Source organism: Limanda limanda, chromosome 4 (assembly GCF_963576545.1).
Source record: "Limanda limanda chromosome 4, fLimLim1.1, whole genome shotgun sequence".
NCBI classification, from domain to species: domain Eukaryota; kingdom Metazoa; phylum Chordata; class Actinopteri; order Pleuronectiformes; family Pleuronectidae; genus Limanda; species Limanda limanda.
The window spans coordinates 4,723,988-4,741,530 of NC_083639.1; the positions used below are offsets into that span (position 1 = coordinate 4,723,988).

At 39.0% G+C, this 17,543-nt stretch overlaps 2 protein-coding genes across 2 annotated transcripts; both read left to right on the plus strand.

Annotated features, from left to right (window-relative positions):
* The first annotated feature begins 476 nt into the window (after window positions 1–476).
* slc2a11a (solute carrier family 2 member 11a) lies at window positions 477–8,475 on the plus strand. Its single transcript, XM_061069153.1, has 12 exons — window positions 477–494; window positions 937–1,035; window positions 2,225–2,385; window positions 3,149–3,273; window positions 3,389–3,518; window positions 3,607–3,755; window positions 4,312–4,499; window positions 5,420–5,530; window positions 6,476–6,577; window positions 7,007–7,082; window positions 7,334–7,461; window positions 8,257–8,475. Exons 1-12 carry the CDS (start codon window positions 477–479, stop codon window positions 8,473–8,475), a joined length of 1,506 nt encoding a protein of 501 aa, XP_060925136.1.
* A 2,032-nt stretch (window positions 8,476–10,507) lies between these two features.
* Window positions 10,508–16,020, plus strand: LOC132999472 (solute carrier family 2, facilitated glucose transporter member 11-like; the record flags this gene model as incomplete). The annotated part of the gene is made up of 12 exons (XM_061069154.1): window positions 10,508–10,597; window positions 12,513–12,611; window positions 12,754–12,914; window positions 13,812–13,936; window positions 14,031–14,160; window positions 14,276–14,424; window positions 14,611–14,798; window positions 14,885–14,995; window positions 15,215–15,316; window positions 15,411–15,486; window positions 15,592–15,719; window positions 15,826–16,020. Coding segments are annotated over 12 exons (1,554 nt in total), but the record flags the coding sequence as incomplete, so codon positions are not given.
* Between the last annotated feature and the right edge of the window lie 1,523 nt (window positions 16,021–17,543).

Here is a 17,543-nt window from a genome sequence, read left to right on the forward strand (position 1 = left end):
TGATTTCATGACTTTGCCTTCATTCATTTATTTATTCATGAAGTTAAAACCCCCCACGTGCCCCCAGCACCACCTCATACCTACTGTGTACGTCACTGTGTTTCTGATGGAACAACCTCTCCAACCCGCCTGCGTAAAGACCATGTTGATCTTAATGACTGACCCACAGCTTTACATGTGTGTGACATTACATCGTCTGTCCCTCTCCCCTCCTCCCCCCTCGGTGAATCATTGTGGTGGCTGCAGAAGACTCTTGGTTTCAACACCAGTCCGGCGTTCGGCACTTGTGCGTAATCGGGGCCGATTGCGCAATCGCAGGAGAGCGAACGGTGCTTTACGCACAGTGCAGGCGCGTGCTCGAGCTTGTGCTGTTGAGGATATTGAGGAGGTGGGCCGAGCCGAGCCGAGCCGAGCTGAGGGTCTGCTGCTGTCGGAATTCATCAAGTTTCCCCTCGTTCACCAACCTTCGATTAACAATGTCCCACCCACAGCAGGTAAATGTGAGAATCAGACTTTTCCAGTGAAGTGATGTGAATAATGTCGGTTGATTTGTAGCAGGAGAGTCAGACCATCTGAATGTGGTGCAGTGTAGTTGCAATAACTTTCATTTAAATATATTTTTTGATGTCATTTGATTTCATACATGACCTTGCATTGGAATCATGAGACAGTTTAAAAGCAAAACGATCATAGATAACTGTTATAATCCTGCACAACACACGTGACCAACAACAACGTTTGCAGACTAAAGAGAAGGAGAAGAAACTATTTAACCTCCTTTCTGAGTTTTAAAAACTTTAGAAACATCCCCTAATTTTAAAAAATTTGACATGTTTTTTTTTCATCACTTAAGCAGAGTCATGAGTACCTGAAGAAAGGTTAATTGATATATCGTAATAGAAAGTGAAGTGGCTGTCTGTGTGCTTGTGTCTCCAGGGCAGTACTCTGACACTGGTGCTCATGGTGGTTGCTGCAGGCACTGGAGGAACTCTTCAGTACGGCTACAACCTGGCCATAATGAACGCACCTACAACCGTGAGTCTTCTGAGTTTCTGATCCTGGGGCAAACTCCATATTCTGTATATTGAAACTCTACATAACAGATTCCCTTCTGCTGAAATATGTGTCAGATGTCTTTGATCAATTGTATCTGTTTAGATGAACGTGTGACAGATGAATGGATATGATTGTGCTTTTTGATACAGAAAACACAACGTCCAAATTTCCCACTGGGACAATAAAGTCTATGTTATATTATCTTATATATGATGTTTGTGTGTGTGGCAGCACATTTGTTATTGACTGTATTTATTGAGAGAGATGATGAGGCTCAGAGGTGATAGTCAAGTGTTAGGATCTCTGGTTTGTAAACTCAGGTGACAGTGACAGGTATATTTAGTAAAAATCATTACAGTCAGATACAGCAGTCCAGGAATAAATCCTCCCTTTATGAAGATTCTAATATTCAGTTTGTTGTGGATTTAACTCTATGATAAATGAGGAGGAAGCAGTTTGTGGTGCTGTTGATTTTTATTGTACCTAATAAACTGAGCGTGCATTAGGGTTGGCACATTAAAACATGAACACCAATGATTACGGACTTACTGTGCAAGCTGTGTGGACCAGCTTCAGTCTTATTTCACATTTGGATCAGAGTGACATTTAGAACAAAGAAGAATTAAGCTTCTTGGGTCAATGATTGAGGATTGGCATCGTGACACATCCAGTTTTAGTGTCGCTGGAAGCAGGAGCTTGCGTCAGTGTTTAATGATAAGAACGCTGATAAATCAAGAGCACAAAACTCCACCAGCTCCAGACAATAGTCACAAACATCTTATTCTGATGGGAATATGGGAAATGACTGGTTGAAGCTGCCGGTTGGCCCTGAACGGTTTAGAATCTTGCTACTGTCTGTCAAAAGAAATACATCAATAAATTAAAATCATTTAAAGGGCAGAAATCACAATGTGGTCCATCATTGAAATGAAAACAGACTGAAGCACAGAGTCAGAGGTCTCAGGGGTAATAAGTGTCAGCTTTAACTCTGCTCTGTTTGCGTGTGTATGTGTATGTTGTGTGTGTGTCTGTGTGCGTGCGTGTGCGTGTGTGTGTGTGTGTGTGTGTGTGTGTGTGTGTGTGTGTGTGTGTGTGTGTCTGTGTGTGTGCGTGTCATTGGTTAACTCAGTCTGAGTGTAATGGTAAACTTTTCACGTCTCTTCTCTAGTATATTCAAACCTTTATCAATGAGACGGCGCTGCAGCGCTGGGACGTGCAGCTGGAGGACTACCAGGTGACGCTGGTCTGGACAATCATTGTCTCCATCTTCTCACTGGGAGGCCTCGCCGGCGCTCTTATAGCCGGACCTATGACCATACGCTTCGGAAGGTAATACCAGACGCTGCGTCACGCGGCTGTATGTAAACATATGAAGGCACATGTGCAGAGGGAATAAGGTTTTTATTTGAACAATGAGAAAAGGGAATGGTCTGCTGATGCACACGAGGAAGTTATTCATTTACTTTCCTCTATGTTTATAATTTTCTAAAGAACTGGAGAATGTGTGTGTGTGTGTGTGTGATAATAGAGCCCATTGTTATCATTATGAAGGAACATGACACCAAATGCAACTGTGTGGTTTGCATTGGTAACATCAAAATAAAGTAAACAGAAATAACAGAAACAGATTGTACTTGTCGGTTGGTAACATTCACTACTTTATATAGTAGGCGGCTGTGGCTGAGGGGTAGAGTGGTCGTCCTCCAAGTTGAAGGTGCGTGGTTCGATCCCCAGTCTGAACCACCTGCATGCCGAAGTGTCCTTGGGCAAGATGCTGAACCCTGAACAGCCCCCCATAGAATAACAAAGTGCTGCAAGTAGATGCACTGTATGAATGTGTGTGTGAATGGGTGAATGTGAAACTGTACTGTAAAGTGCTTTGAGTGGTCTTCATCAGACTAGAAAAGCGCTATATAAATACAAATCCATTTACCATTTATATCTAATAAATATTCATATATAGTATTCCTTTAACATGGCCTCACAAGAGCTGCACGACTCTGAACTTACATCCTATATCTTAAAAATCTCATTGATTCCTCAAGTTATCTACAAATCTGTTAATTTCATATTCTTTTTTTAAAATCATAAGGAAGAAGTGTCTTCTGATGAACAACGTCTTCCTCATGACTGGCGCTCTCGTGGCTGTGACCAGCAGAGCGGCCGGCTCTTTTGAGATGATCATCATCTCACGGGTCCTGATTGGAATTAACTCTGGTATGTTCATCATGTCGTTAGATATTCTGTTTGATTTTTGACTTTTGGTGCTGTAACAATTGAACACTCCTTTCAATAACATATTCAGAGATTCTATATTGTGTTTGTTTTGTAGGAATCAGCATGAACGTGCAGCCCATGTATTTTGGAGAGAGCGCACCAAAGCACTTGCGTGGAGCCGCGTCAATGTCTTCAGCTGTATTTGCAGCATTCGGTGTGATGTTGGGTCAGGTGGTGGGACTCAGGTAAAGGCAGTATGAAATTAAACATGTGTGCAACAGTTTTTTTCAGGATTCAACAGTAAAACTCTAACACTGGCTGATGTATTTATAGAGAGGTTTTGGGCAGTGAGCCGTGTTGGCACTACCTTCTTGCCAGTAATGCCGTTCCTGGCCTCATTCAGCTCCTGACCCTGCCATGGTTCCCTGAAAGCCCCAGATACCTGCTGATCGACAGGGGCGACAAGGAGGCCTGCATCAACGGTGGGTTGTGAGGTGTTAACTGAATACATTTACAACTAATTTCTAAGGCAATACAGTTGTTCTTCTTTTTACTTTTTGACATCTAAAGATGCATGACAAGTAACCCTTTACAAACTGTTAAAGTAATGATTCTATCAGTTTCTACTAGTTCCATTGAAAAGTGATGTTCCCCTAAACTTTGTTTGTAAAATCCTTAATAATAAGGCCACTACTACTACTACTTATATTACTACTACTACTACTACTACTACTACTATACCACATATGTATTAACTTTTTTCTCAATAATATGTTATATTTTTATTTTGAAACACTGAAACTTTTTGCTGAGAATGTTTCTGTTCACTTTGACTTCCACAAGATTTAAAATCTTACTCTTGATTGGAATTTTCACTTCCTTGTATTGATACTTATACGTAAAATTGTGTTACGGTACAAATTACATATTATTTCCTATACAAGAAACATGTGTAGAATATTATGTTACAGCCAGCTCACACCAGAACAGTCTCAAGTAGTGAAGTTTTTTTTTTTTTTGTGTGTGTGTGTGGCTCAGCTCTGAGACGTCTCCGAGGCTGTGAAGTCCAGAGCAGCGAGCTCAATGAGATTCTGGAGGAACAGGCTGAAACCAAAGGCATGAGGCCCAAACGACCCTGGGAGCTGTTCACCGATCCCTCTGTTCGCTGGCAGCTCATCTCCGTCATGGTCATCAGCAGCGCCATGCAGCTCTGTGGCAACGACTCGGTAAGAATCTGTCAATCAAGCAACAGAAATGTATTCATAAAACAACTTTCAAACAAGTCAGCTGCATTTAAAAGGGTTTTACAGGTGAATTACAAAACATAGGATTAAAATTAGGCTATTGCAAACCAACACAATCTAAAATGAAAAAGACAACAAGAGAAGAAAAGTTAAATAAAATACACATAATCAACACTAGCATATTAGTAAAATAAAATAGAGCAAGATAAATACTAATGATACATAAATACATTTAAATATCAAAAGTGTAAAATCATAAAACACAGCATAAATGTGTGGGATCTTAATTTACCCATGTAGATGTGCGTATTAATGTCAGGATCAGAGGGATTTCAACAGTGTGTGTTGTGTCTCTCTGTAGAAAATGATGTTATGTAACCTAAGAGGACCCGTGTCACTGATACACATCTACAGTAAAAGTATCAGATGTTCCTCCGGCCGCAGTTTCCCCCTGATTGGACATTTGAGCTGATCCATCAGCAGTGTGCGTTGTGTCCTGGGTTTCTTTGTGTTCCTGCAAGTCACTTAAATAATGCAAACTGCTGATGGAGCATCAGGCCTTGCAGTGAATGATGTGTTGATTTGAATTTGCAGTGTGAACTTAATGACTGCAGGTTTCTATTTATCCTTATTTCACCTTTTTTTCCCCTCTGAGCATTAAAATAATAAAAAATAAAAAATTCAGAGCGACACCAAGTTGCCCTCTCATCAGAAAGCTTTGACTAAATGTCCTTGAGTTTTAAGGCTTCTAATCACATACTTGGCAGGTTTAGAGAGGGGACTGGGTATTAACACAATTACCCCATGTGCAAAATGCTTCAATCGGCTTAAGAACAGTTCAAATACCTGTGAAGTTCCCTCTGCGCCACTCTCACCTCGTCATATGTTCCTTTTTCCTCCAGATTTACTTCTACGCATCGTATGTGTTCAAAGAAGCTGGAATAGCCGAAGACCAAGTCCAGTACATTACCATTGGCACTGGTACATGTGAGTTCAGCGCCTGTATAATGTGTGTAAGTATCTGTCATTACAGCATATGCCTCGTAACACACTGCTGTTTGTGAAGATTCAATGCAGATTAAATGCTGTAGTTACTGTATTACAGCAGCACAACATTCTGCAGTCACTTATAATTACATGAGAACATACAGGCTCATGATGTTTGGGCACTCACAGATTGCAGACTTTATATTCATATGGCCCATGAGATCAGATTTATATATGTGCATAGAAACTTTCTGCAAAGTGCTTCAATTAAACATTAAACACAAGTAAAATATCGATTGTCTCAGATGAAACGATTTTATGTTACCGAGCAGTAATCGAAAAAGATCCTCTCCCTAAAAATATTTGTTTTAATTCCCAAAATCTGGATCCACGCCACATGTCATTTGTTCTAAGATATAAGTACTCCACAGATACAGGCCTATCTCACATTGTTAAGAAAGTGGAGAAAAACATCTACACAATAATGTAATGGGTTCTTCCCTGACCCATGCTGCATCCTTCCACCAAGTTTCATAGTAATCTGTCCAGTGGTGTTTACGTTATCCTGCTGATAAACAAACAAACACACAAACTAATGGACAGGGGTTGTAATAACACTTTAATAACACTGGCTTATTAAATAAACCAGTAGAATCAAAATGAGGCCTTGAATATCTTGATAATAGTTCACTGAAGAAAATGTTATGTCACAGAAATAGTTTGAAATCTCTGAGAAGTATTCTCTGCCTTTCGAACTGAACTGTAACTATAAAGCTACAGACGGGAGAAGGTTAGCTTAGCTTAGCATAAAGACAAAGATACTAAGGGGAATCAGCCCTTATACAGACATAATATAGGTTTTTCTTTGTTATTTGTTCCCTCCTGGTTCAGTGTCTAATTTTTTCTCTTATATCTCTGAATATAAATCCTGAGTCTAATTCCTCACACACACATGTTTTAATATTTCTCAGAACCTGCTGGTGGAGCTTAAAGGTCGGAGGTTCATGCTGATGGGGGGGTTCATCCTCATGACCGTGTGGGCGGTGGTCTTCACGATCGCTCTGTCATTTGAGGTATCATTATCCACTTCCTGCTTATGAAAATTAACAATCATATAAGCGTATGATCAATGTTCAAGGTAACAGTGAAAATCATTCAATTTCTCTTGATAATATATGCGATTGAACCAATACTACATCCAGTATGAGAATAGTTCAGTCCAGTGGTGTCTGTGGTCATTTCAGTGAGGCAGTCAGCCCACTAGGGGGCATCATTGGCCTAGCATTATTCTACAATTGGGGGAAGGGGAAAACACTTCATGGACTGAGAACTCACAGTTTGAGTCCACCCTAGCAGATTTTTTTGTTAATTAAAGCATTTCCACAATAATGTTTGGGGTTTGGGGTTTGAGAAACAAGCTGTGATATGTAAAAATGTAAGAATGTCCGATCATCTGTATTTCCTTCTTCTTTGTGAATACCCCCCCCCTTTCATTAAAACAGCACCTTGCATCCTGGATGCAGTACGTGAGCATGGGCTGCATCTTCACCTACATCCTCAGCTTCGGCATGGGACCTGGTCAGTGTCACTTGTTTTGATTCACAGACCCAGATTTACAACATATCTCAAGATGCAGTCGAAGACATTTCAATAGTTAAGTGGAGGGACTGTGCTCTGTGATCTTTTAAATTCTGGTGCACTACAATCAAATGTGTAAAATTGATTTATAATTTAGGCTTTTCTTTCATTTTGTGAAACACAACTTGTTGAATAAGGATATGTTGATTGAGCGAATGCTGATCTGTATGTTTAATATATTTTCTTCTCAGCTGGAGTGACCGGCGTTCTGCCCACAGAGATCTTCAATCAGGCCGCTCGTCCCGCGGCCTACATGATCGCTGGCTCCATGATGTGGCTCAACCTCTTCATCACTGGAATGGTCTTCCCTTTTCTAGTGGTCAGTCAGTCCACTCACACACCATCCACCTGTCAGCATCTGTCCACTCACACAGTCAAAGACACATTGTTTTAACCACAGTGATTTATGGGGACTTCAGCAGGATACCCTGTTTCGGCTGGTGACCATTGCTGCGTGTCTCGATCTACTATAACTATATAGAACTATTATCTCTAATGAATGTGAAAAATCTCAAAAATACCTCATTTTCAGTTTCCCATCAGATTCTGAAGTAAAGCCAATATTATGAACTGAAATATTGAACACAATCTTAAATTCCTGCTCTAGGCACTATATTTTAGACCCTCTACTTTGTTTCCTGAGTCAGCATCAAAATGTTGGATATAAAAGGTGTTTATCTAAACTAAGCAAAGAATTACAAATTTATTTCCTAATTTTTTTAATTAAGCTCGACATCTTTAAACCAGCTGGCATGGGTGATTGTATTTACAGTTACTCAGGATGAGACTTTGGTCTCACAGGCAGGTCAATGCAACATAAACTTGGCTGCTGAATAGACCCTATGGCGCCTCCTAGAGTTCAGAGTCTCAAGCTGAGGAAATTAATCATGAGTGTCTGACAAGATGCTCATCACTTTATTTTATTATTTTTTTTATGTAAGTTAATGTTTTAGCTCATTCCTAATTATATAAATCCCTTTTAATTGTGACTATGTGCACATACACAAGTACAGGAAACACACATTTACATAGACGGACACACAATTCAACATGTTTTTGTTAAAATCCTGTCTGACATGAGTCTGACAGCTTTTCCTCTGCCTCTCCCTCACAGAGCGAGCTGAGCCAGTACTGTTTCGTGCCGTTCGCAGCCGTCTGCCTCTTATCTGCAATCTTCGTCGGCCTGTTTCTGCCCGAGACCAAGGGCAAGACTCTGTCAGCCATCACCAGCGAATTCAACAAACTCAACTTTAAAGGCCTGGAGCCAAACAGTCCCTCACACACTGAAGCCCAGTATCAGCTGGGTGAAGTGTGTCATTCCACGTCCTTGTAGAGAGACTTTTTTCTCTCCTGTAACTAACGGTCACACTCGCTGTGTTTCTCACTTTGACCTGGACGGGACGACGATACTTATAGTCAAACTTTCATATCACTGAAAGTGACCCTCTGCTATAACTCCTTTATCTGGAGTGTGTTTTCTATGCTCATTTGTAGGAAATATTCTTATGTTTTGATACTATTCAGCAAACTCTGAAAATCATTTGATAAATGATTCAATACACTGAAAACATGCTTTTAAAATAAAAACTTCACATTTCAGTTTATTTCAGGAAATAAACGTCAATCAATTAAATCAATTTCATATAAATATATTAGTTAACTTTATTATAATATAACTTTATTCATAGGTGAAGTAAGACCTTGAATACAAAGTGTATATGTAGCATTGTGCCCACCTCAATTATGAAAATGATACTATGATGCTGCGCATCAATACTTTTAGTACAAACTGAAATGAGTAACTCACTGTGTGTCTGTGAATGGAAAATGTTTAATTGTATATGTTGAATATGAAAGTCATTGTTTTGTGTTCTCATAAATGAATTTGAATAAATAAAGTATCTTATGTGTTTATAGATTCTCATATTTAATTTGCACAGATCATCAAAATGTCCCTTTCAGACCTAATACAGCAGATAGATATTGTCATATTGTATAAAGGAAAACAAAACTGGTCCAATTAACAGCTGGCACAAAGTGATAAACTGTGAACTGTATTTTATAATTTCATTTAAACGGCTCATTGAGCCCAGTTCTCTGCACTAATTATGAAGCTATAATTATTCAATCCAGATAGTTCCTTCATGTATCTTAATTCATGAACTGACATTATAGTCTCTGGGTTTTCCGTTCATCTGCCCCATTCACAATATCTGAACATTATAATGGAAGTTCTTCAAATTTGGTCATTTGGACTCAAGGATGACCTGGTAGGAAAATTGGGGTAAAAGTCAAGATCACTGTGACCTCGCAAAATTATTTTTTAACTAGTGAGCATGTTACCTGGAGAAAACTACGAGAGAATCCTGAAACTATCACTTATATTCCATTCATAGATGTTTTCCTTCACAGAAGGGTGTTAGAGGAAACCCATGATTACGTCTGAAAGAGACAGACTTAGAAATGTGTGAATCTTGCTTTGTAATTATAGTCATTAATCCATCCATCATCCATCCATCCATGATGTTTGTCTGTGTATACAAATATATATTTTACTTATTTTAAAGAGTAAAGGAGTGACCTGTTTGTCCAGGTTGAAGGTCTTGTTTAAACATAAAATGTCCAAAGGGATTGTAATGGAATTTTCCTAATAACTTCTTAGTTTATGCTTACAGCAGATATTCCAATCTAGGGTACAGCTCAACATAAACTTTATGACGCACCCACTGTCCAGCATGTGCGACCATCGTCTATTCATGTCTTGCAGAACACATTCAGGATGCAGCCTATAAGTCACACCTTTCACAGATGATATGTTCCAGACACAGAACCCCCAAATATCCACCACAGGATCTTCTAGATTCACGTATCCAGTTTGTCACATGGCGTTAAAACTTCCAAGTCTCATAGCACAAGTAGAAATTACCCTGATAATTAATAACCCATCACCTGTCTACATCAAGTGTGTCATATTATATCATACCACTCTTAAGAAAACTGCTGCAGACCCTCAGCAGAAATGAAACAGCTGCTTTATAGACTGAGTATTATTTGCATTGATGAGTGAACTGCTCATCATCATCTTAAATGCGTGCATGTGCATAGCTTTATGAAGACATATTTACACAAGCTCATATTTTAGCCGTGTTTCACTGGTTTATCGGTTTGAGCCACGCCTCTCTTCAGATTGAAATAATGAATAACCAGAGGGACCACAGGAATAAACTGGACAGACCAGGTTTGATCTAGTGCAGGGTGTGCTCATCCCTATCACATACGTCAAAACATGACAATCTTACTCTGTAACAACATGAATGGACAACTCAGTTCTATGAATGTGTTACTTCATGTAGGCGCCTTTATAAATCCTGCTCCTCTGCTCCTCTGCTCCTCTGCTCCTCGTACATCCAGCATCGAGAGAGTCAATGCAAAAGATGGAGGGTGCGTCAAAGAAGGTGAGTGGGTATTGTTAGGCTGCGTGTTTTTTCAATACTTGAATACAGAGTTTAAAGTACTTAATTATCCTATAAGTTGTAAGGGGGAATTTTTATTGTGGTTCTCAGACAGTGCAAGTAAAAGAAAAACGAGATTCATCAGTTTGTCAAGGTTTGGAGACAAACGAAACCAACAATGAGAAAATATTGAAAACAAATAATGTGTTTGCAGAATATTTATAAAGTTAATACAGAAGGTTTTCTCCGTTTTCTTTATTTATCAAGTTTCAGCCATGTAATGTTAACGATAAGTAGTGGTGTCAGTAGTGAGTGAAAAATGAATCTTGAGCATTTAAAAAATATTTGTCACATTAAATCAGACCAGATGATACATTTTTCAATCATCTGGTTTGATATATAAAATGCATCATGAGTCACATGTTACTGGGATAAATACCTATGACTGCCACACTAGAAAAATGTGGGTCATGGAAATTTGTTTGGACGATTTTCACTGAAACTGCCTCTGATTACAGAAACTTTCTTCAAAAATGAAGTTATGTTCACTTCTATGTAATGAGCTGACAACAGAAAGTTTAGAGATTAAATGTTAAAGACTTTGACAAAAGACTATCTGCATGGCTTGAGTATCAGAACTGAGATCCTTTGCTTGAGTAAAAGTAAAATCACAACCTAAAAACACTCTGTTACAAGTTCTAGTTCTATTTTAGCAAAAGTTCATAATTATCAGTACAATAAATACTGTACAAGTACTTTGAAACTGTGCTTAAAGTTGCAGTGTGTAGAATTACATTACATCACATTACATTTCATTTAGCTGACGCTTTTATCCAAAGCGGCTTACAATAAGTTAATTCAACCCTGAGGGTACAAACCCAGAACTACAAGGATCAAGAAAGTACAATTTCTTCAAAAATAAATCTTAACTACAAAGTTCTATAAGTAAGTGCCATATAAGTGCTACCAAATTGTTAGTTTAAAATTTTTTTAGTGTTTTTTTAATTTAATTTAATTTTAATTAAAGGTATAGTAGGAAGAGGTATGTTTTTAGTTTGCAGCGGACGATGTGTAACTTTCTGATGTGCGGATATCGATGGGGAGCTCATTGCAGACCAGAACCTGCACTGCCTTCTGACTGGACACAGCATGAATCTACAAGAACGTGTTGTTGCAGTAATGTTGGCAGTGAGGGCGAGTTGTCTGTCGAGTATCACACCCCTGTTCCTAGCAGTCTGATTGGGGGTTGAGTTAACACAGAGTTGTCAAAGTTAATAGTCATGTAAATATAAAGTATTTCTATATTAAATTCCCATTCTGGTGTAAATAAAATAAACAATTTGTATTCTTTAGATGAAGCACACCCAGGAAAACATCACTAGGATAATTTTTTATTAAATTTCTGTCAATAGATCCCTTTCACCTAAATCTTACACACTGGACCTTTAAGTACAGTACTGTTACTTTCTGTAGCCTGACATGAGACACTGCATTACAGATTAACTTGTAATTACCCGGAACATATAGGGTCTGCACATGCACTGAAAAGCACTGTAACTGACCACAAGAGAAACAAGCAGAAAAGTTGATGTATTCTTCTTTCTAAAATACTTTCCCTTTTCTGGAACAAAATAAAAGAAACATTACATTTTAGGTTACAAGAGTTTTAAACATTCATAACAATAAGGTGAAGGTGTAAAGGTTAAATAGACATATGTCACAAAGCAGAATGGTCGAGTGCACAGTGACGTTGGACAGAGCATCATGAGCGTCATTTATAATCATTACACATCTGTCTGGGCCCTGTGTCAGTAAAGCATTAGATGAATCATTCCATACTGTCTGCCCTCTCCTACAATGTAAAGTTCAATAAACTGTTTCACTAAAAGTCATATGGGATTTCCACTTTACATCGCAGCTGCAGTATTGGAGGCTGTACGCGCTGTCGATGGTGTTGGGAATCGGTGGATCGTTTCAGTACGGGATTCAAGTGTCTGTCATCGCCTCACCTGAGGAGGTGAGACATCATCGCAACATACTGAATGATAAAACAATAAAAAAATGGCTAAAAGCAACCTTTTCTTTATCATAGATTATTTATCTGAAGTTTTCTGTCCTTGATCAGGGACATGAAAGTTATTACTTTGACCTTTTCACAGCACGTGCAGAGTTTCGTGAACTACACGTGGTTGTGGAGGTACGACACTCCAGTGACCGACTCTTCCAACAAGCTCATCTGGTCCTTTATCGTGGCCGTGCTGAGCCTCGGAGCCTGGGCCGGGGCCGTTCACAGTGGAAGCCTTCCTGTCACTCACGGCCGGTGAGGGACACTGATCTTTACCCGGAAATCAGTCCCCGAAACATAGCCAATGGCAGACAGAAACACCTATTCTCGTACTTTTATCTCTGTGAGGACAGTCAGTGGCATAATGCATTTTGTAGCCCCTTACCCTAACCTTAACCATTACAGGTAAGTGACTAACCTTAACCCTTAACCCTAACCCTAACAGTAAAACCAAGTCTTAACCTTTTAACAGCCCTTTGAAAATGAGGACCGGACAAAATGTCCTCACTTTTCACTGTCCCCAAAAAAATTGTAGTACAAGCACACACATACACACACATACACAAAACATCATGACTGTTTTTTTTTTGTGATGTTTGACAGGGCTGTTAATTAATAGGGAACACTTAACAATTACTTGCTGACGTCTTTGCTTTTCAAAACTCTCTGACGTGACAGACTTGGATTTGGAGCCAAAGTCACCACTTCAATGGTTTATAAACCAGAAAATAAAACACTAATGTTCAGCCTCAGTGTTTAACTAATCTGTGTTTTGAAACATGTGATTGAACTCGCCAAGGTCACGTCAAGGGACTTTTTCAGCTGCAAAGATGGAAAATATGACGAATAATAAAAGATAAAAGCAACTTGTTTCAAAGGCAACATTTTAATTTATTTATTCAGTCTCTGACAGAAGGAACTAATCTACTCAGTTTTTGATATTAGTGTCAGTGCTGCAGTTCACACACTATGTGCTGCAGTGATTTACAACCACTGGATTCAAACATTCTGGAAACACATGCATTTCCAAAATTGTGACAATACTAACAACAGCCGGAGACAAACTATTCAGGTTTCAAAATCTTTATTGCACTTAGCAGTTTAGTTGAATCCTATTCAATCAAATACTTTATTTGTCTTTTGGTCTTTCAGGAAAAAAGCTCTCCTATTCAACAATGTTGTGGCGATTGTTGCTGCTCTGCTCATGCTCTTCAGTCGCATGTCCAAATCTTTTGAGATGATCTTGCTGGGCCGATTCCTGTACGGGTATAACGTCGGTATGTTCTGATGATGCCTGTGTGTTTGTTATGTTCCTCATCTTCTGCTTTATTTTGTCGGGCTCTGAAAGGTTGTTTTTGTTTCTCTCCACAGGTCTCGGCCTGAGCGTTCACCTCATGTATCTCGGGGAGAGTTCGCCAAAGAAATTCAGAGGTTTCCTGACTCTCACCGGCTCAATCTTCATCGGTTTTGGCAAAGTTACGGGTCAAATTATTGGCATCAAGTCAGTAGTGAATTCTTACAATAATAAAACATATAATAATACAAATTCTACCATAAAACCCCCCTCTTCCTGCCTCTTTGGATTTAAGTTTCTAACCCATCCTTGTTTGACTCAGGGAGATGATGGGAACAGAGGACATGTGGCCGTATCTCTTGGCTGTGAGTGGTATTCCTGCCATCCTGCAGTTTGTGATGCTGCTGTTCTTCCCCGAGGCGCCTCGATACCTTTACATCGACAAAGGAGACACTGAAGGCTGCAAAAAAGGTGAGTGGACCCATTTAGAATCAGCATTTCACACTTTACAATAAGGGTTGGATTTGTAAACCTGCTCGATTGTAATGCTGCAACAACTTCAATGAGCAGTTGTTGGAGAGAGAGAAAGATCAGATTGCGTCACAGATGAACTCCAGGGTTTTGAATATGTTCACTGGGAAATATTTCATCTAACAGCCCTGCAGTGGCTGTGGCAGGAGGAGGACTTGAAGCTGGAGTTGGATGACATGGAGAAAGAGAGACTGAGCTCACTGGGAGAGAAGGCGAAGACGGTGAAGGACGTGTTGACCTCTCGCTGTGTCAGGTGGCAGCTGCTGACTCTGGCCATCCCCTGTGCTGGTATTCAGTTCTGCGGCATCAACGCTGTATGTTCCCGTCAGCCGCCGTGAGACACATGTTCTAATCTCACCTCATGCGTCTCATCTAGTTAGATGGTTTCTCCTCTTCTCAGCTCTACTTCTACGCCTTTGACATCTTCCGTCAGTCGGGAGTGCCAGAGGACCAGATGCATTACTTGGCCATTGGTATCGGAGCAACAGAGTTAATCGCCATAACCCTGTGTGTAAGTACTTCTGTCATGTATCATAAAAATCACACTGAAAACAACACAACTCAAAAACAACTCAGAAAATGAGAGAAGTACTCAATAGAGAGCGCACCTCCACCATTGAACAAGAACAAGCAAACAAATGAACAGGGTGTAAACATAATCTCCTGGGAACCACTGTTGGGTAAATTCAGGCCTGTTGTGTAATTTTATAACATCCCTGTTGTGTCTCAGTCTTTCCTGATAGATCGCGCTGGCAGGAAGAAGCTAATGGGCTATGGCTATTTACTGATGGGCATCACCATGTCTCTACTCACTGTCATGTTGTCCATCAAGGTAACTGAGCTCCATCATCACACGCGCCCCCTCCTCCTCCTCCCCTCTGTCCTGAGGAGGAAAAAATGATAAATCCTCGTCTTTTTTCACAAAGGATCTGAATTCATGGATCCCATATGTGAACATCGGCCTGATCTTCTGTGTCATCTGCATTTATGGCCTTGGACCCTGTGAGTTGTCTGTTGCCTGTGCTCGTCCTCACAAGTGATTTATTATACATTTTTATTATTTAATTTTTAACACATTTTTTAAAATAAATGATAATCTCCTTTTAGCCGGTGTGTCCATGGCTCTTCCCGCTGACCTTTTCCTACAAGCCTGGCGTCCTTCTGCCTACGTGATCAGTGGGACGATCAACTGGCTCTCCATGTTCCTCGTGGGGATGTTATTTGGCTACGTAGTGGTGAGATATATCTGCCTCCAGTCATTATTTCCAGTCATGAACGTAGGCTACATCTACCTCCTAATATCTAAATATACTGTGAATTTAACAGCCTGTTTTCATGCAGGATGGACTCGGACAGTACTGCTTCCTGATCTTTGTGGCTTACTCCATTTTCAGTGCAGGATTTATGATTTATTTTGTCCCAGAGACCAAAGGGAAAACAATGCTTGAGATTATGGAAGAGTTCAACAAAATAAATTACAAGAACGGTGGAAACGACATTGAAAGGACGGACATTACACTTGCAACTAAATTATAAATATTATATACATATAAATATAAATAAACATGATTTACTTTGTAACATTGTTTAGATAAGTCCTATACAAACAAGTTATTATTATTTTAATTATTATTATTATTAATTAATATATTTTCTTCCACCATTTTTTCAGATTTTTAAATCAAACATTAAACCACATGTTTTTAAGAGGGCAACCTTTTCATTAATAAGTTTATAAGTCTGTAAAAACATATATATTTATTACTTTTAGCGTAAACATCTAATTCCAGAAATGTATTAATCCAGAGGTTTTCAAAGTCTGAAACTGAGGACATCCCCTCAGACAAACTTTGGGAAAAGGCAGCCCCTCCTTCCACTGAAGTTTTCTTGCTTAGTTTTCTTGATAACTGGATGTCATATGCAAGCATGGTTATTTTATTTAATCCCATAGACACTCAACTCACTTACATAATTAAAAACTACACCAAATACAGAAAAAGGTCAGTTTTAAGGTAATTAGTTAATTCACTGAAGTATTTACTGAGTGTTGTAAAAGCAGTATTAGATGATGTGATCCGTGCACAGAATACTGCCAGATGATTGTTTTAAATTGTTTGTTTACAAAAGACACACCAGCTGAATAAAGTTGAACTGGTTTCTGAACTCATGTGACCTCCCATTCTGTTCTGTTCCTCACAATGAATATCAAATTTAAGCTGTGGAACACTTTTTATTAAATTATTAGGATCAATTCATTTTTTTATATTTAGGAAATAGTACAACCAGCCCATTTCAACCACAATAATGAATCACCTGACAAATGTATGTGCAGGTACATCGCAACCACTTTTTTGTAAAACTCACAATATTAACTAAACGGGCGTTAGAAGCATTAACTGCAAAATAATAAACCAAATTTTATATCATAGCTAATGAAACCCCTCTGTATCTGAATGTTCCACAATTTCACTCAAAGGGTCTTAAATGCTGCACTGTGAATCATAGAAGGTCAGATACCCACAGACATGGATCAACAGTCCGGTGCTTGTTCTGCTTACAACAATATCTTATGTATGTCGGAAACTTAAAATTTGTGTGAATGTTAGTTTGAAAGTATAAACCACCGTCGAATGTATAAATAAGATGTTACAATATCCATCAGAAAAAATACAACCCAAATATAAGAAGCTTTTTCAATTGCAATTTATTTGACGCCCACATCTCTGTACCAACAAGAGAGATGAGACTCAATGACAGAGTACAAAAACAAATATCTATAGAAAAGTATGCTTAAATTGAAATATGTCCAAAGACACATGTAGCTCACATGTTTAAAGAGCAATCTTGTTGCGTACGATGATAAAATACCAAGGTAACATATTGTACATTTCATTTTTGTGAGTGCTTTATACAAAAGTGTCAATGCAAGTCACTCTGTACAATTTTAAACCTTTAGAAAAGAGGATCTTTTTTAATCCACTGCTGTGCACAATCAGTATTTGGAAGGCACTTTGCAACAGACCAAAAGCAGAAAGCAAAAACCATTAAGGTCTAAATAA

Excerpts from the sequence above, each read along its gene's own strand:
- slc2a11a (XM_061069153.1), top strand. Across the intron at positions 1,036-2,224 it reads TAATGAACGCACCTACAACC|TATATTCAAACCTTTATCAA; the intron begins GTGAGTCTTCTG and ends TCTCTTCTCTAG. Across the intron at positions 6,578-7,006 it reads CGATCGCTCTGTCATTTGAG|CACCTTGCATCCTGGATGCA; the intron begins GTATCATTATCC and ends TCATTAAAACAG.